This window comes from Adiantum capillus-veneris, chromosome 25 (assembly GCF_014529385.1).
Source record: "Adiantum capillus-veneris isolate H3 chromosome 25, ASM1452938v2, whole genome shotgun sequence".
NCBI lineage: Eukaryota > Viridiplantae > Streptophyta > Polypodiopsida > Polypodiales > Pteridaceae > Adiantum > Adiantum capillus-veneris.
In genome coordinates this window covers 118,808,482-118,828,246 of record NC_140955.1, presented here as the reverse complement: position 1 = coordinate 118,828,246, position 19,765 = coordinate 118,808,482, and the positions used below count along the sequence as shown (strand labels likewise).

Here is a 19,765-nt window from a genome sequence, read left to right as displayed (position 1 = left end):
CAATATGCATAGCTCAGCCCTTACGACAAAAGGTGATGGATGAAGCACATAATTCTCCTTATGCCGGGCATCGGGGAATTGCTTCCACCACTAGTGCCCTCGAAAGGTATTTCTTTTGGCCAACACTCCGTGCGGACATTGAAAAACATGTACGTGAGTGTTTAGTATGCCAAAAAGTGAAATATGACAGACATAAAGTTTATGGCAAGCTTCAGCCGCTCCCTGTGCCTAACACGCCATGGGAAAGTATTGCCATGGATTTTATTACGGATCTTCCTAGATCCAAGAATGGAAATGATGCAATCTGGACTATAGTAGACAGGTTCAGTAAGCAAGCACATTTTCTTCCAGTAAAAAAGACGATCAAAGCTGATCACATGGCTATAATATTTCTAGCTCAGATTTTTAAACACCATGGATTGCCAAAGACTATTGTCAGCGATAGAGATCCCCGCATGACTAGTCTATTTTGGCAGGCATTGTTCGAAAACTTGGGAACTAAGCTTGATTTTTCATCAGCTTATCATCCTCAAACAGATGGTCAAAGCGAAATCGCTAATGCCACTGTTTTAGATCTCCTCAAGTGCTATGTTTCGGAACGACAATCCGAATGGGAACAGTACTTACCAATAGTTGAGTTTGCGTATAATAATACCATACATTCCTCAACTGGTAAAGCTCCCTTTAAAATTATTTATGGGAAGCCACTCCTACTTCCTATTATGGTTACCAAAGAAAACATCTTCGCCGCAGATGAATTTGTGCGCAATATTGATATTGCCCATCAACAAGTAAAGCAAGCGATTCTTCGTACTCAAGAGCAACAGAAGAGAAAAGCAGACAAGCACAGAAGGAATCTCAATCTTGAAAAAGGACAATATGTCCTGCTTCGGTTTGAGAAAGCTAGATTGAAAAAGCGGGTCGGCAAAGGGAAAGTTGTCAAACTTTCCCATAGATTTTACGGCCCTTTCAAAATTACAGATAAAGTCAATGACGTGACTTTCAGATTGGATTTGCCTTCTCACTGGCGCATCCATAATGCTTTTCATGTCAGTCTCCTCCGACCATATGTTGGACCTCCTCCAGTGGCGCGAATACAAGAAGATCCTCCAGAAGTCGAAGAGACTGAGAAAATCCTTCAACCTGAACAGATAATACACCACTCGGAGAGACAACTCAAGTCGGGGAGTCTACATCGAAAGTATTTAGTCAAGTTCAAGAATTACACTCCTTTAGATGCAAAGTGGATGACTGAGTTTGATCTCAAGGACTATCCGGACATCTTGCACAGTTATGTTGACGCTCTACAGTTGAGGTCAACTGTTTAGAACCAAGAGGGATGTAACTAAGTCAGACTTTGTAAATAATTAATTTATTTACGAGAAAAGAATTATCTAATTAGTTGTGTGCACACCAGAATAGACCTAGCAGTTCTAAGGCCTCAGGTGAGCCTAAATGCGGGCTAGAATACCTCAGAGGGACCTTAGCAGAAATTACTCTGAAGCCCTAGTGATTGGGAAATCGTGTCTTCAGACAGGGGTAAGCAGTAGCCTCAGATTTTAGGCTCAGGAAAAATACGCGCGTCAGTACAAGCACATGAATGAGACGGGGTCCTTAGAACAGTGACCCTAAGGCTAATAAAGCTAATAAAGCCTTAGGGTAAGTTTCGTGAAATTAAATTTAACGGTCCGTGCCCGGGCGGGCGGCCGGACAAATGTGAACAGGTAAAGGCGGTGCATTGCCCGTGCGGCATTGCGCCGGCAGACCTTTGGTGTTCTCATAAAAGAATCATTGGTAGCAGTTGTTAGTTAGTTGCACATTTTTTTTAATGAGCTAGAAGTTTTTAAAGTCAAAAGTTGAATGGTTTTTAAGTTTTTAAAGTAAGTGTGCCAAGTGGCACACTTACCAATGCAAACTAACTCTCTCTCACTCACTCTTACCCTCTCTCTCTTCCTAGCGCCCCCTCTCCCTGATGGCTATTTAGGAGTCCCCCCTCCCCCATTTTCAGGGCTGGCAGTGCACCTACCCCCCCTAATGTGAGCGTGCTCTACGCGGTGGAGCCCTCCATTGAAGCTTGAGAGTAGCCCCTTGCGACATATGTGGTAGCCTTGTGCTCCCATTGTCAAGAACAAGGGATCTGACAGTCATAGACACCTTCTGGTGAAGTTTCATCGCGAGAAGGTGCCGTAGACGCTCTCTTAGCACAGTGCGGCTGCTGAAATTCTCTGTTTTCAGCCCCTAATCACCTAGATTAGGGTTGTTTTCAGCAGATCAGCCATAGAAATTCTCTTCTCTCTCCTTATCCTAAGTCTACATCAAGTTTGGCGCGATTCCATCGTGAAGAAGACCTCTGTTTCGGCGTAGGGGTGTGCACAGGTAAGAATTTCAGGTTATGTGCAGAAAATTACAGCAAGCATGTGCGTGTGCATTTTGCTTGTTTCTCTTTTGTGTTCGAGGCATGAATGAATGAGCATGAAGGCAACACATAACGGAAGATGGACTCTCCTCTGTGAGAGCTTCCGATGAGCTGTTTCGGAAGATACTCTCTTTTCGAGAGCTTCCAACCAGTCTCGCAGAAGAGGGGAAATCCCCTAAGCAGTAAGAAAGTGGAAACACTTTCTCAGTCAGTAGTCAGAACAGAACAGAAGAAAGAATAGAGGACGGGCGTATGCCCCGTTCCTGTGCTTGTAAAGATTCTCCCTTAGTAATAAAGATATTCTCTTTATGGGGGGGGGGACGAGCCCATCTTCTGGTCCCCAATGAAGTGTCAAGTTTTCTCGCTCCCTCTAATTCTCTTGAGTATTTGAAGTGCAATTAAACGTCAGTTTACGCTTCCGTATTTTTGTGACAAGATGATCCTCATAGAGTCAGTGAGAGAAAACAGATGCTGCCACAACAGCCAACCTCGCTATCTTTGAGGCCGGTTTGGATGGGGAGTAATCCGCATCCAAACGACCTCTAGACAAGCGCGAAAGGAGTGATTGTCCCGCCCAGGCCCAAGCCAAGCGTGCAGCCCGAAGGGCTACATCCTCTGTCCAAGAATCCTCATGAACAATTACATAACAAGGAGGGTTCTGAGTGTCGGCAAACAAATGCACCGCAATGTGCCTGCAACCTTCTGCATCCAGAGGCGTCACTCTGAACTTGGCAAGAGGCCAAAGTGTCTGCACCAAATCTGTCACCCCTAAGTCCCTTGTGTGGTGTGAGAACTCAATAGCCTGAATCTAAAACAGTCAAGAACTGTGTGCTGGGTCCACTCTGTGGAATCCCTACCGCACAGCGGAAAGGAGAAACCCACCGCTGTGTCCAAAGCCTCAATGCCTCTAGCTGCAAGAAAGAGGATGTGGATTCGAAAGCAAGCCTCCTCTGGGTCAAGAGAAGAGTCACCGAGGAACCGTGTGAAGCTGTAGTCAAAGAAGTCCCAGTGTCTGCGAATGTCAAAGCTAGTCAAACCTCTAGGGACTGCGCAATAGGAGAACGTTGCACCAAAAAAGGCTGCCTTAGGTGGGGATGTCCCTCTCGATCCACACGGCTCGTGGCGAAAGCACTACCAAGAGATCGCCTCGCGGTAGACGTGTGTCCAGTCCCCTGCGTCTGAGGAGGAGTGGAGGGGAAGTCGGGAGATGAGGCTGTGGGCCCCACCGGGGAGAGAGGGGGTACGAGAGGCGGAGTTGGAGGTGGGGGAGGGGGAGCTGGCGGGGGAGGCGGAGCGGCAGTGTCTGAGGGAGGAGGAGGTGGAGGTGGAGAAACTGAAGTGGATGGGGCCTCCTCAGGCGGGTCCTGCTGAAGGGGGTCAAAACAGTTCCCAGTCGGAACCCACAGTGCTACTGAGCTGCAGAAGGTCGGCCATCAGGGGGAGCAGTGGGGCGAGCCTGCCCTTGTTGGCGGCTGCCAGGCATCTGTTGCCAACCGTCAGTTGTCTGATCGCTGGTCGCAGTCGAGGTACGAGCGTGTGCATATTGTGTGTCTGGCTGCTGGGCATGCTCGGCCTTGGGAGGCTGCGCATGCGCTGTGGGTCGAGGTCTCCTGCGAGGATAGGCCTTTGCCAAATGGCCCATCTGTCTGCAAATGAAACACTGATTCAAGAGGCCCGAATACTCCACGCTTTGACGGAACCAACCTCCACTCACCTGAGGTAGTAGGATGACCTTCGGGAGAGAGTGGGTGTCTCGAACCAGAACACTACTGTTGGGATGCCGGCCGCCTTGGCAGCTACAGAGGCTGCCGTGCGAGGTGTCTCCAGGACACTCCCAATGTTTGAGCCTATCCTAGACAAGAGTGGCAGGTACTCCCTCCTCAAACCGGGAAAGCAGACGGAGATGGGAAGGTCTGCCTCCTCTACCAGAACATCTGTAGCTGGATCGAAACCATGCCTCCACTGTTGAAAGTGGGCTCGAACTGCTCGGATGGCGAAGGGGCTCATTGCGATGACCTTGGACGCCATCTCAGAGGTCTCAAAATCTATCTGATAGTAGCTGCGTCCGAGGAACTGAACATCCAAGATCTTGCCCACCTTTGCGAGGAGGCGGGCTTGGAGAAGATCATGCACCTCTCCTCTACTGGGTCTGGTGTCGAGAATCTTGCAGATGACGGAAGTTGCCCAAAGACGTTCTACCTCTGTTGCGAGGCTTGCTTGTTTTGTCGGCGAAAGAGCAAGTCGGATGGTGGGCTCTGCAGGGTCGGGCGAGGGGGCTTCCTGAGAGTCCCTTGAGGTGGAGCATGAGCCTCCATCAGTGTCTGTTGCCATGGAGAAGGGGCGAAGTGACGTTGACGGAAGGTGGCCCTTTGCTGGACCAAGCACGTCGAAGGTGCTGACGAAATCAGCCGAGTAGGAAGGGGGGGGGGGGGGGGGGGTATGCGGAGAGAGCGGAAATGCGAGGCTGGGGCGGGCTGGTTGATTGCGTGCTGGTGCTTATAGCAGGCAACGGGCTGGGCAGGGCAGGACAACGCGAGGGAGGTTGAGGGGGAGAGCGATGGCGAGAGAGGGGGGGGGGGTGTAGTGCGTGCGCAGGGGAAGTGGGTGAGGGCAGCAACGAGCTCATGCAGGGATCGACGGTAATTCTCCTTCTCAGTCTTCTTCTACACCTCAAGCACAAGTTCTCACAATGATGACAAAGGAAAGGTTAAAACTCAGGAAACCCGTCAGTTAGCACCTGATGAAAAGTCTGCTCAAGAAATTTTAGGAGGTAGGTTAACTCTTGAAGAACGAGCCGAATATGCACGGGACGAAAGATGTTTTCAATGTCACACTAAAGGTCACATTAAACGAGATTGTCCTAAGAGAGCACCTAAAGAATCCACAAAAGAACCCACAGAATCCACATAATCTGTGAATGCACTTAGTGAGAACACTAATGTGTCTTGAGTTTCTCATGATCATGTAGATGAGTCTCTCATGCAGTGTTATGCACATGTGAATAGTACACGCATTGTGATCTTGTTTGATTCGGGTAGTATGCATGATATGATTAGTGACTCTCTCGTGAAGCGTGCACGTTTAGAAGCTCTTCCCATAGATCCCATTGTGATCTCTGGTTTTGCTCTTGGCATGTACTCTTCTTTCACGCATGAATGTCCCGAATGTGACAATGTTAGTTCAAAATGTGGGTTTTTGTCGTAGATTTATTGTTTCTCCTCTCGAAGGATGTGATTAGATTTTTGGCATTAAGTGGTTTAAAGGTTATAATCCACGCATTGGTTTAAAAGAAAACACTCTGTCTCTCACAATTGAAGGAGCACCTCCCATGGTCCTTCGCTGTGATAAGAATATTCCGTTTTTTCCTCTAGTCTCTCACTCCCATGTTTCGAAAGAGGATAAAACACTCAATATCATAGTTTCTCTCAATACACAGTCCCACAGTCTAGAAAAGCATGAGTCATTGCATGAAAAGAACTCTCTTGTTGTCATGTCTTCTCCAAAGCACGACACACATTTTTTGCATGATAGAGATGTGAGTTTTCTTAAGGATCATCAAGCCTTCACGTTGCTCTAGTCTGTACTAAGTACACCTTGGGGTGACCATCAAGCTAGATGGTTCGAGTCTTGTGAGCAACTTTGGTGGTTTGGATGATTATGTTTCTAGTAAAGCTATAACCTCATTGCAGATACGATCGGTCTTGGCTCTCGAGTCGAGATCCAAAGAATCCATTCAGGAAGTATCTCTTGATCACATGATTAGTCAGTATGCATTGTCCGAGTCTCTCATTCGTGACGGTATCGTGTATTTTCGTCACCGTCTTTATGTGTTCTCTTTTCGCTTCCATCCGGTAGAAGATCCTCACCGGTTTCTCCTCATCGCAGCAGATCATCTAGTGTTTTCAGTTTCAGCCCAAATCAGCCAGCATTTTCTGTTTCAGCCTTTAGACAGTCAACATTTTGCATTTTTCGGCCCTTGCAGGCATGGACAACAACATATCAGCCCTTGCCTCGCAACAGTAGCAGATTCACAGCAGTAGATCTTAGCATTTTCAGAGTTCAGCCATTGTCGTCGTCGTCATCGACATCAATGTGATGGCTGTTAAGATCAGCGATAGCGACAAGGGGTGGTTGGCATGAAAATGCTTTTATGCCTCTGTAGATTTGCTGCTAAAAAATACACTGTACAATGTTTTGGTGGTGATCTTAGCTTGTGTGCAACCCATCTGAGAATGTTTAGTTTTTTGTGCCAGAGATCTCTTTTCTAGTTCAAGTCTGTATAATCTTATTATGTCTTTGAAAGAAGGCTTGTTGTAGGCTCTCTCTTTGTAGTCTTGGTTCCTGTGAGGGCCTTCCTTTCCTTTACACTGATTACTCCTTGATTTCTTCATCTTTTAAATGGTCATTGTAGTTCTTTGGTGCTTGTAGTTTCTGTGGTGGTTGTCCTTGATCTTATTCACTTCGAGTCTCTGTAAAGCACACCAATCCTTTACAATTTGACAACAAATTTTCATCATCGTGCAAATTGATTCACTCTAATAGTCTCATTTGTGTGCAGGTTTGTTGAGCTTTTATGGCAATTGTCAGCCCATGCTCTGCGTGAAGTCCATAAACGCAGTTTTCCTGGGGATGTTTTATCAAATCCTCTGCCACCCTCTCTTACAGAAGTTGTTGCACAAAGTAATCATGCTTCTGCATTGCTTACTGTCACAAAGGTAGATTTGAACTAGTGAAAGGGCCAATTTACTTTTATCCTCAGACTATTGGTTCATTGAGCAGTATGGTGTTTTTGCTTGTCTCTCCTGGGTGGTAGCTTGAGAAGAGTGTCTTGAAAATTGGCTTGATCTTTGGAACTTATGTTGTGAAGTTTTTGTTGGTTGAGAGACTCAAACATCATTTAGCTGTTCTTGTGTGCTGCCGACTGTGATAATGATTTCGAACTGTTGGCAGGCTAGGATTGCAGTTGAACGCAGACGATTTCTTGATAGTGCCTCTGCAGCTGTACGCAGGCAAGGTTTATGGTCAACCCTTGCTCATGATATGACTGCAGAATATAGGGCGCTTTGTGCCGAAGAGGTAATGGCAGCTTATGTCTAAGTAGGAACTGAAGGCTGCACTAGAGGTCTTTGTGACATCTAGAAAGCTTGATTGTTAGGCGTACTTAAACCAAGAGCTGGACAAAGTACAAGATGCCAGGAATCATAAAGAGAGCTTGGTTAGGGAATCACAAAGTGGCTCTGAAAATGCACCTCAAGAGCGAAAACCGCTCTCAGTAAGCAGGGCCTCTCTTCTTTGGGAGTCCCTTATGAATCAAACAGGTAATGATATTCACATCCAGACATCGATGATTGGACCAAATCTCATAATAACTTTTGTTCATGCTGTCTGCAGCTCAGCATGAAAAACTGGCTTCTGGTCCTATTGAAGATCTCATAGCTCATCGTGAGCATAGGTAAGCATTTTTAATCCCATAGAGATAGTGTGTCTTTAAGAGGGCTTCTGCAATGTTAAGGAGTGTCTTATACTGGTGCTATTGCACAAATTCTAATGTTCAGCTTTCATGGCTTTGTCTGAATTCCAGGAGCGATATGTAATCTGAGTTGAGTTTCTTTTTCGTGTTGTGCTGTATAAATATAGATATCGTGTGTCTGGACCTGCACTAAGGGCAGCTATGGAAAGAAGCTCTAGTGCTTCTTTGAACGAACTTGGATCTTTGGCAACTGAGGAAGCCTCCGCCAGTCAGAATGACAATAATCATACCGTAGCACCAAAGGACCTTGTACAGTCTGCTGTGGTTCGCAGTGTATTTGAAGGCCATGAAGAGAGTCGCCCTAGGGGCGACGAGAGACCTACAAAGGCATCCGCTCCCCTAGATGTAGCTGAAATTTTGCGGCGGTGGACACATTCATTGCAAACCTTGCATAAGCAGGCTCTTCGTTTGGTATGTGTTTTGAAAAGGTTTATAGCATATACTTAGTTTGGACTTTGCTAGATACTTGTCTGTACTATGTAAAAGTTGAACGTGCTGGTTTTTATAAGTTTCTTGATTCATTCCAGACTCTAGTGAGGGAATTTCAATGAATTTGGTAGTCCAAACGTAGCACCAGGTGCTCTCTCCAGAAGCCCTCGCGTGCAACTATGTTCTGGAATAAGAATATCTCTCTGAGACGTGTCTTGTAGATCTAACCCTCTTTTCTGAGAGCAGTTTCAACACAAGAAGAAAGTTCTCCTTTTCTGAGTTAATCATGGTCGCTTTATGATCAATGCGCCAACTATGTGGGTAGGCCACTAAGGTAGCAAGTTTTGGACAAAGCATATGCTTCTCCATAGGCAGGTCAAAGATCGACACAAGTATTTGGCATGTTCTTTCTTAATGACTTTTGGCATTATGTAGGCGAGTGTAAGATAGGCCAAACATTATGAGGACAGATATAGCCAGTCAGCTCAAAGGATCCTATGGTTAATTTTTTTTTGCCTACAATTTTATAAGGCATCATTAGCTGCCTAAGACAGAGAAATTGTCAAAGAGATTCTTTATATGGTCAGCCAATTTTGGCAAGATGGAAATTTTCTTTTTCCACCCATCCTTTTGACAAAGGATGAGATTAGTGGTACAAGATTTAGACATGGCCGATGAGGCGAGGCAGGAGAGGGTTCTCAAGATCAAGGAGACAGAAATGAGCAAAAATATTGATGGATAAGGATTTGCTTGATGGATCGAATATGGAGTCACGTATGTGACTGTGAGAATGATCAGTCTATGGGACTGAATTGCCAAGTCTTTGAGTGAAGTAGGAATCGGAGGAAAGATGGGGGTTTCTTCTACTAAAGTAGATCAACAAGACTAGTTTCCAATTGTTAAGGTAACTCGATAGTTAAGCCCAGGCTTTAAAGATTAATAGTTAGTTAAGTTTTGAATCATTATATAAGCTGGGCAGTTAAGTTCAACCACTAAAGTTGAGGACAATTGTTTTTAACTGAGAGGGATGTTGCTACATTAGCTATAGCTTAATAACCATAATTTTAAAATGAAATATGTATTAACTAGATCTAGTGAGGGCTTCTTTCGGATGTGTCATTGAAGGATGCGTAGAGCATTAGAGACGGAATATCCCTAGGACCTATTCCACATCTCAAGTGGCCAAGCACTTACTCCCTTGCACTATGCTCTAGGGATATTCCTGGAATATCGAGAGGAAGATCAGCCCGAAGGGTTGCTATACCTTGAGATTGGGACTAGATTCACAGATCAGAGAGTCGTAGTCTCTTGAGTTTAGATAAGAGATTAAAGAATTTCTAAGGATAGACTTTGTGCTCAAGACATTGGTAGAGGCCATGGTCTCTACTATTGAGGATGTGTGCGATGGACTCGAAAAGTTGGCCACTCGCAAAGGTATCAAGCCGGAAATGATGAAAGGGATGAGAGATTTTACACATGATCGGATGTGTGACATGTTCAACCTTGCACTTCAACATGGTATATGCCTTGTGATTGGAGCACTAATTGTCACGTGCACATCTAACCCTACTTGTACGTGGACAAGCTACTTCATGACATGGGTTCAGTTCAGTTCAGTCAGCCTAGATTAGGAAGTGTTCTGGCACTTTTGTGAGTCTGTTCACAGACCTTGCATGTCCAGACACTTAGAATAGATGCATATCCTCGGGTTGCACACAACATGATCATCAGATTTCCATCAGAACCCATCAGGAGCATTTTTACAGTGCATAGACCTATTTTCCCTATTTTTGACATCTTTCACTTATTATTTTTAAGTGACTTTTGTTGGGAACTGGGTAGGGCAAATTAGCAGAGCAAGTATATAAAGAAACCTAGCGCTAGCACTTTTGGGCAGAAGAGGCAGCAGGGACTTCGCGTTCAACAGGCACCTTCTCAACAAGACCCCTTACCGGTGGTAAACCTAGCGTGGTCAGCCAAGGACCAAGCCTAGCGTTTTCAGCCTTGCAGACCTTCCAGCGTTTTGCATTGCAGAGACCACCTTGCGACAACAGGACAGCAGACTCCCTAGGGTTTTGGCATAAGACAGCAGATCAGCCCTAGCGTTAGCGGAATTCCACAGCATGACAGAAATCAGCCCTAGCGTTTTTGCATCAGCATAGTGTTTTGTAGATTCACCGCCTAGAAGCATCAGCGTTTTCAGTTTTCAGCAGTCAGACATCACAGAAGAAGTCCCAAACCTCGCAGATCTCACCTTCCCGCAACAGATCCTCGGCGCACGGTCAGATCCCGCGTAGTTTGCAAATTCAGCCCGGAAAATGCAGATTTCAGCATCTGCGTTTTCAGCGCGTCGTTGTTGCATCGTCGTTATCGACATAGAGTCAGAATTCAGCAGATAAAGATTTGCAGATTTCAGCCCTTAGCATTTTCAGATTTCAGCTCGTCCCATCGTCGTCCTCATCGCCGTCGACATCGTCGGCAAGTCCAAGCATTGTAGAGATTTGTGCAATGAATAGTAGACCGCCCTCGCCATAGAGAGTCGGGCCTTCGGAGGAGGGTTTTGACAACATTCTGGTGTCGTATTCTTCTCTCTCTCTCTCTCTCAGTCTCATGCACCTTCATTCACAGTGTTTATCCACTTTGTTTGTGATCACTTGCACTCTCTCATTAAAGGAACGGAAGGCTCTCCCTTCCGTAAGTAAAAAGGAACCTTGAGCACAATTCGGAGCACTCATCTTGAGCAAAGTTCAACATTCACTTCCGCTGCACCTTACATTGGTATCAGAGCTTTGGCAATGTTCTGTATCACTCAAGGAAAGAGCCACAAGAACCACATAATTTTTTTCGCATGTTGCGGTCACACGTAACCCAAGATCTCTTGGGTGTGTCTATTCCTAATCGTGTTTTTGAAGAGTGACAAGAAACCCAAGAAAGAAGGGCTTGTCCTGCCTCCCCTTGCTCTCTTCTCACTCATTGCGAGCAGACCGTGCACTTAGCGGCCGGCCAATCAACGTGAGGTGGGAAAAAGCAACCTTGGTGTTAGTGCAAGGCCGCCAAGGGGTGCGCCCGCAGGGAAGAGTATAGCTCGGGTGAAGAGAAGATCCTTCGCTAACACAGATTACAAGCTAAAGAAGAACCTCAAGACCCTCAAGAACCTCAAGAACTCAAGAACCTCAAGAACCCAAGAACCAAAGAACCAAGACCCACAAAAACCCAAGTTCCTCGTGAACTTGAGAACCCAAGACTCCAGTGGATGGTCATCACCCGAATCGGAATGGATACTTCGCATGGAGGTGATGAGCATAGGGTGGTGAAGAAGAATTTTCCCCACTAGGAGCTTTTTCCGACCCTCCCCCTTCCTGCTCAGGAGACAAGTCCAAGCCAACTTGACAGCCCAAGTAACGAACTGCAGTCCCTTGGGGGATCCATCTGAAACCCTCACTTTTAGCATCCAATCAGGCATAGGAGCATTGCCAATCGAGAAAGCCACTGTCTTCCTCCAGTTGATCAGTGCGCTTGATGCACAACAAAAGGTCTCAAGAGCTTGCTCACACCTGTGTAGGTTGGCCTCGTGGCCCTCCAAGTACAAAGCTGAGTCGTCTGCAAACTCAGAATCTAGGAGCTATAGGAAGCTCTAAGCCATGTAAACCAACCTGTTGTGAAACAAAAAATTTGCTCATCGCCTCAACATAGAACACAAAGAGGAAGGGGGCAAGAGGGCAGCCTTGTCTGACCGAACGTGTGAGCATGAACCGATCTCCTCTTTCACCAGGAGGTGTATTTTTCCTGTTGCCTTCCGTAAATAAGTACTAGATATTTTTATTTATTTTATTTTTACTTGTTTTCCCCGGAACCCTTAAAAAGGTGCAAGTGGACATTGCATGGCCAGTGTGAAACGGCTGCGGCCGAATAGGTTTCTCACAGCGGGAGTTTGGGTCGGTCAGTCTGGGACTGGTCAGGCCAGTTAGCACTGAATTCTGGAGGAGATCACCACTCTATTGACAGAGATCTTGCATGGGGCAGCAGCAGAGACATACCCACACACTCAACCAGATCAGAGAAGACGTTCTGGGAACATGCCTCAGAATAGTTGGTATGATGAGGAGTGCAGAGAGACGAGAGTTAAGATTGAGAGAGAGCTTATACTTGGAGTCATTACATATAGACAGTCTCGGATTGGCCTTTGGCGTTTAGTGCGACGGAAGAAGCGAGCCTTTTTAGCCCAGATGGAACGTGATTTGTATTAGCTCTTTTTGAGTTGAGATTCAGGTGAGGCCTGGCGTCTCTTCCATGAGCACTCACCTCCTCCAGTGATTACTTCTCCCGAGATTTGGGGTCAGTATGCAGCATCATTATATACAATACCTGGGCAACCACCATTACCAGACCCTCTAGAGCCATGTCTAGCCACTAGTACCTTCTTTACCATTGAGATGGTGAAGAACGCCATTGAGAGGATGAGGACTAGGAGAGCATATGATCATGATGGTTTGGTGGCATAGCATTTGATACATGCTAGAGATTTACTGTCAGAGGTTCTTGCGCGGTTGTTTAACCGTGTCATGTGTGAGGGACTACCCGAGTCTTGGAGATTATCTACTATTGTACCTCTCTTCAAGGCACGGGACCCCACGGTGCCAGGGAACTACCGTACTATTATGATAGGGCACACATTGGCACGGTTGTATGCATCCATTCTTGAACAGCAACCGAGTAAATGGGCAGAAAATGAGGGGATATGAGCAGTAGGACAGGCTGGATTCAGGAGGGGTTTCTCCACTTTGGACCATATTCTTACACTCATAGCCATTATTGAGGAGGGTCGGGCACATGGGAGACGGATGTATTGTTGCTTTGTGGACTTCCGCAAAGCATTTGACACAGTGCCGAGGGCCAGATTGATGCGCAGGCTACTGAAGTTGGGAGTACCCACAGAGATCATGGGGGATCATGGCTTTATACGGCTCAGTGACTGGCCAGATAGGAACTCTTGAGGGAATTTCTGACATTGTTCATTCCACTATTGGAGTGAAACTGGGGTGTCCTTTGTCCCCTACACTTTTTGGTATGTATGTAGATGAGGTCTCTGACTACATTGACAGAGAGGGCGACAGAGGCGCTCAGCTAGCAGGGACATGGATCCCTTTATTATTATATGCTGATGATATTGTGTTGATATAAGAGTCACTAGAGGGCATGCAGAGACAATTGGATGCATTGCACAGCTTTGCAGAGGATAGTGGATTGTCTGTGAACCTTGGTAAAACCAAGGTTATGGTGTTTAACACCACACCACAGTGGGTCAAGAGATCGGCACCTACACTCGTATATGGTCAGGACACTGTGGAGTACACAGATGAATATACATATCTGGGGGTGGTATTCATGGGACCGAGGTTTACTCTGAGGAGAACAGCAGAGACTAGACTGTCCAAAGCCTATGCGGCATTGGGAGGGCTAGAGAGGATGTGTTCGCAGGTTCAGTTTCAAGAACCACGAACAAAGCTATGGCTCTTTGATACTTTGGTTGCTTCAGCTATGCTTTATGGGGTCCAGGTTTGGGGACCATCTGTGAATCATGACAGCTGGAGGAGCATGGAGAGACCCTTGGTATTTATGATATCCCGGATGATTAGAGCCAAGGCCTCCGTACCACATGCGATTATTCGGGCGCAGGTAGCAGCCCCTCCTATAGAGATTGAGGCTCTTACCAGGTCAGTGTCCTTTATGCACAGTCTATGGGATACACATAGAGGCAAATATACTAGATTGGCTCTTGAGTCCTCTAGACAGTTAGCGATGCAGGGAGACGCATCGTGTTGGTATGCGTAGATGACCTCATGGTTTCAGAGACATGGTTTCAGCATGGATAGATTGCCTCCTTTTCAGCATTCCCTGGATGCACCCTCCCTGCCAGCCACACGGACAGAGATCATTAGACTCATTCGTCAGGATCTAATACAGTTGGACACCAGGAGGACATGGGTAGAGCCGATGCAGGAGTTGGGCACGAAGATGGCTTTCTACAAAGAGCATCTTCTCCAACTTTCGGGAGATGGGTTTGTGATTCGTCCGAGCTACATGGACACTCATTTGTCTCATGGTCTGCGATGTGCTATTGGTCAGATTCGCACATCCTCACACCAGCTGGAGATTGAGACGGGTAGATTCAGAGGGATACCACCGGAGTCTAGGATATGCCAACTATGCGATAGAGAGCTAGAGACAGAGCTACACTACATATGCCACTGCACTGTGTATTATGAGATACGAGGGCACTTCCATTGCTTATTCAGGGAGGGTTTTGGACCCCTAGATAGAGTCATGAAGTATCAGGATCAGAGATGCCTTGGCTTATATCTACTTGAGCTACACCGACATAGAGATAGTCTGTTGAGGAGACATGGAGTACGACAGTCATAGAGACAGATCACAGACTTCTTTGGATCAAGGGAGCCAGGAGACCAACCACCAGCACAGGGTTGTACCCACATTCATACCAGAGGCACCCTCATTGACAGGGTGACTGAGCTCGGGAGATCGAGACGACCACGACCGAGACACAGGAGCACACTCCATCGACGGAGACTCCAGCAGAGGATCAGAGGCATTTTAGCACGACACCCAGAGTGTCATTGAGGGCCTATTCTACATTTTCACATTTCACATTTCACACTTCATTTTCAGCTTTCATTTTTTTTACATTCAGTACTTTTTGTACTTGTACTTCAGACATTGTATTAGATTCACCACTTTGTATCTGATGGTCTCATAGGTCATTTTGGCCTTTTGAAGACGTTAATATATCATTTCATTTTCATTCTCTCTCTCTCTCTCTCTCTCTCTCTCTCAGTTTGGTTTCTATCTAAGTGATATAGTCATTTTTTTGATGTTTTATGTGCTCTCTCTGATGACACCTTCGCTCTGAGGACTTTTCAATCTGATATTAAATATCTGTAAACTTGAGATGCACACATTTTGGAGGTAGTGTCGCAAAGAAGATATATCTATATATACACACTCACACACATACATACATGCATACATATACATACATATGTGTTAATAGGGAACCAGTTAACGATTATAGATTTGTTTGACTGCTTCGTGCACTGAATTGACCGTCTGTTGTGAGGTTTTCAGGCCAGAGCAAACGATGGAACAGGCCCTGACTTAATTAAGGAAGCACTTGATGGTGGTGATAATGGCCATGCTCAAGCATTACGTGCAACTCTTGCTGAACATAAGCAGCACCTTGCAAATATTCAGGTGAGCAGTGAAAGCTTCCTTGCTTGCAACTAACAGGTTTTAAATCAATATTGTTTTATTCAAGGTTCATGCTTTGCTACCTCTTTTTGTATCAGGTATTAATCAACCAGTTGAAGGAGTCAATGCCTGGAATGGAGTCATCTATTGCCAGCCTGCGAGAGCAATTAAGTCGGACAATACCTCCTATGATTTCAGCCTCTGCTCCACCCTCTCTTTCTGACAGATTAGCTTCTTCACGGGTATGTGCAATTTTCTACTTATTTGCAAAGAGATATGCTCTCTCATCTGAAGAAATAATTTCAGATCTTCTTTCAAAGAATTTCACATGTTAAGGCTAAAGAACGAGGAATTCCAGGAGGCCTTTACTGGCCAAGGTGCTGAGACTATGGTCAAGGCTGGCACATCTCAATTGGAGCTAGTGCCTCCAAGTCCTGCATTGAAGCTTCCTCAGATTTTCTCTCTATCAACAACTTCAATGGGAAGGTCAATGCAATCACAAAGGTCGCGTGCACCCGTACATCGGGAGAGAGTATTGGGGGCCCCTGGTGCTGAAAATGTAGTAGGTCAAGCTTCTGTTCAAAACACACTCGAATCTGACTTTGAAGGTTTCATAGCTGGACCGATTGTCGGTATGTTTTTCTATAAATCTTATGTGAACTCAAAGGCTAAGCATGATGCATTTTGTAGGAAAGAAAGAAGACAATCTGGCCTCATTAAGACAAGCTGTTCATGAAGCTGCTCTGTCTTCAAGTAGGAATTTTGCAGAGGAGATAACAATGGAAAGATCTGAGCTTGAGGCGGAGCATTTTTTCACGCCTGTCGTATCAGGTAATACATCTGAAGGGGTTTCAGGGTCAACTTCAGTCAATAATCATCTACAAGAATCGCCCGATTGGTCGTCTCAAGAATACAACAGATATGAAGGTAGGCCTTTAGCCAATGGCCATATGGAGGATGAATCACGAAAACAGGGCAAAGTATTGAAGCCAGCCAAGTGTCTCAGCTATAACGGTCTTACACAAAATGGCACATCATTGTCCAACCCAGAGATGCTACAGATGAATGAGGGGTCAGAATGCATTGGCAATGAGTTGACAAGGCCTTTTTCTCCACCTCTTCTTACGGATCTTTCGACATTCTCAGACACTTTTGATGACCTTTTGAGTATGTTCTTTTTTGTGATTTTGTGAGTCTATCTTCACAGAAGTATCTGGGCAGTTTTGCTTACATTTGAATGTATTTCTCTGCAGGTACTGAAGATTTTGAGCTGTCGGATGTTGCTTTGGAAGGAGTCTGGTTCAATCCTTCCATGTAATTTTCTTGGGCAACAATCTTGCTGGTTTCTGTGTAACATATCATAGTGAATAGATTGCTAGGTTGTATTCTGATGCAACTTGTACCATTGACTTAAGAATGTGTAGTTTTCGACCCCTCCCCTCACTAGAGTAGGCTAACATGGATAGTTTCGGCGCCAGGTCTTTGTAAGGCAGTTTACAACTTGGTGAGCTCAATGTCGTAAAAATAAGCATGTAGCATTTATCATCGCCATGTGTTGTGCTTTTGTGTATGGGCAATCTCAAGGTGGAAAGGTATGTTCTCAAGGTGGAAAGGTATGTAGTGTTCGGTACGCGTTTGGAATGTAAGGTGCTCAACATTGAACTGTATTAGTGTTCAGGTACATTTTATTAGAACAAAACCTAAATTGTAAAGCAATGTAGGATATTTGTACTATGTTACTAAATATTCAAGATCATATCTCCCAACATTACGTTGATGTGTAGTCATTACTCGAGAGTCAAAGGAGACTAAGTCTCTATATAAGTCTATTGTGTCCATTCTATAAGACCTTCCCTAATTAGTCATCATTATGATTTTGTGAGGTGTAGTAACTCGATGCTCAAAGAGTATTTTGCTTTTCTAATCTTCTAATAGTGATTAATGGTCAGCTACATAATAATTTTGTAATGCGATTTTTAAATGTATCTGTGTACATTACGATGTATGGAACCATCATGTACCCTACTATCGTAGGGTTGTATGGTATGAATGGATTCCTATGCTGTACATATCCTACCCTGTGGGGTAGGCAGGGTTGTTCTCGTCTGTCGGACGGAACGAGGCGTACGGTGGCGTCCCGTCCGGTCAAGGCGTCCGGTGGTTTTTTAGTACTTTTGATCGGTTTTTTAGTCTGTTGACTGTGCTTTTTTTTGGGGAGATTTTTGGGTTACCTTTTGGCATAGGATCCCTCCCACCTAGCTTAGGATCCCCCCCCCCCCCCCCCCCAATGCTCAAGCTCACGAGTCATTCTCAAGCTCTCTCATGAGTCATGAGAGATTGCTCAATGGTTCAATGAATCCAAGATAAGCCCAGATTCAGCCTTAAAGGAAAGTGCAAGGGATAGACCCATGGTAGTCACCCACAAGACAATATAACCATCAGCTCCATCCTGCATAGTATTGACTAAATACCACGACATCCTCACTGTGATAACCAATTGTCTAATTGTCCCAAATGTAAAATCTAGGGTTAAGAATTGCATGTTTTTATTTTTGAACGTATGTAACCATGTTGTACGACATAAAATTTTCTAGTTCGATGAGTACCGTACGTCTTTGTATGTGGACAAAACGTACATGACCGTACGAGACTACCCTGGGGGTAGGCAACATGTTGATTAAAATCCAAGTCAAAGCTTTGCATTGCGTCAAGTGCAAGATTTGTTACACTAGAACATATGCATTTGGAGTGCGACATGTATCCAACCATGTACTTGCCATACCACATGCTTTAAAGATTGGAAGTTGGAAACAAGGCGGTTGATTTCAACCTTGAAGGTAAAAATTGGAGGTGGTGGTAGTTCTCTCAGGGTTTTGGTGTTTGTATATGGGAGGAGCATTACAAAGTCTTGTAAGATAGGCGCCTTGACACCTCTTCTCAACGGTTCGAATGCTTGAATTCTTTGGCAAGATAAACAAAGATTCTTCTCCTATGAAAGCCCAAAGTGTTTATAAATCAAAGAAAAGTAGAGATCGGTTCAGGTGGTTTTGCAAGTAAATTCAACATTGGATTAATGTTTTGCTCTCTTTCCATCTTTGTCTAAATTATTGGTCAAGAAATTGGGCAAATTTCTTGTTCATATGATTTTCATAAAAAATTTAGTGGTTCGCCTGACCTCCTTTCATTGTGGAATATGAAAAACGGGCCATAGTTTGTTAAAAATGGCTTTATGAATGCCTCAATATGTGGAATCTAGAAACTATTGACCACTAAAACAAACCATTATTTGGGCTATACTTTACAGGCACACTATTTAGGCCACCAAGTTTTGTGTAAAAATCTGATTTATTTCAAGGTTTTCAGAACTATGATGCCGATTTTTTTTAACAATGAAAATTTGAGCTTCATGAGATATAATGCATAAATGTGGGTTCTACTTGTGGTAAGATGACAAGGAGAATAAACAAGAGGTGAAAACATAATATGGGCATCTCAATTTGTAGTCTTTGAAAGAAACTTTGCAATTGCTCATTTCAATGATATAGTGAATGAAAGCATTGAGCTTAGGATCAAGAATAGGGTAAACTAGGCAAGCTGAAGAATGTAGACATGCATCGAGTTGCATCGGTTGCTCGATCTTCGGGAAAGCAGACCGTTGATCTGTGGCAAGGATTGCTTGAAAAAACAAGGAAAAGTTGTCATGTAGTGCTTGAGGTTCATTGTCCGTGTGTTACTGAGATACTATAACATCCCCAATCATAATTGTGAGTATGGCAAAAGAAGAAGAAGAAGAAGAAGAATCTGTTATAAAAAACCTAACGAAGTGTCACTCGAGAGAATTGGATGTTTCGAATATGCACAACAAAGCAGTGTAATGTGCACTACGCCTTCTATGCAGCGCCAACAAATTGGGCCTCTTTTATTACGTTGGGCTTGCCTAATCCTTGTTGATTTTACTTTCGAAGTATCCATGAGATATTTCTAAACCAATTTTAGAGCCATGAGTTATTGTCTTAGCTTGCTCTATGATAGAGAGCGAGAGCGAGAGCGAGAGACAAGCAAAAGAAGAAGAAGAAGAGAGTTTTAACATCGTAGGAAAGTATCCCAAGAGACCTTAAAGATCT

General features: G+C 44.9%; 1 protein-coding gene across 2 annotated transcripts in view; it reads left to right on the top strand.

Annotated features, from left to right (window-relative positions):
- LOC147425545 (AUGMIN subunit 6-like) overlaps nucleotides 1-17,190 on the top strand; it is a 29,090-nt gene extending 11,900 nt beyond the window's left edge. The window contains exons 4-13 of one of the 2 annotated variants that reach the window (XM_086500141.1): nucleotides 6,975-7,131; nucleotides 7,367-7,492; nucleotides 7,572-7,734; nucleotides 7,808-7,868; nucleotides 8,054-8,357; nucleotides 15,519-15,644; nucleotides 15,740-15,883; nucleotides 16,000-16,249; nucleotides 16,332-16,808; nucleotides 16,895-17,190. In XM_086500141.1, coding sequence (XP_086356267.1) covers nucleotides 6,975-7,131; nucleotides 7,367-7,492; nucleotides 7,572-7,734; nucleotides 7,808-7,868; nucleotides 8,054-8,357; nucleotides 15,519-15,644; nucleotides 15,740-15,883; nucleotides 16,000-16,249; nucleotides 16,332-16,808; nucleotides 16,895-16,959 — 1,873 coding nt within the window. In that variant the 3' untranslated portion in view covers nucleotides 16,960-17,190. The remainder of the gene's footprint in view (nucleotides 1-6,974; nucleotides 7,132-7,366; nucleotides 7,493-7,571; nucleotides 7,735-7,807; nucleotides 7,869-8,053; nucleotides 8,358-15,518; nucleotides 15,645-15,739; nucleotides 15,884-15,999; nucleotides 16,250-16,331; nucleotides 16,809-16,894) is intronic. The other variant, XM_086500142.1, reaches the window with a different exon arrangement.
- The last annotated feature ends 2,575 nt before the right edge of the window (nucleotides 17,191-19,765 follow it).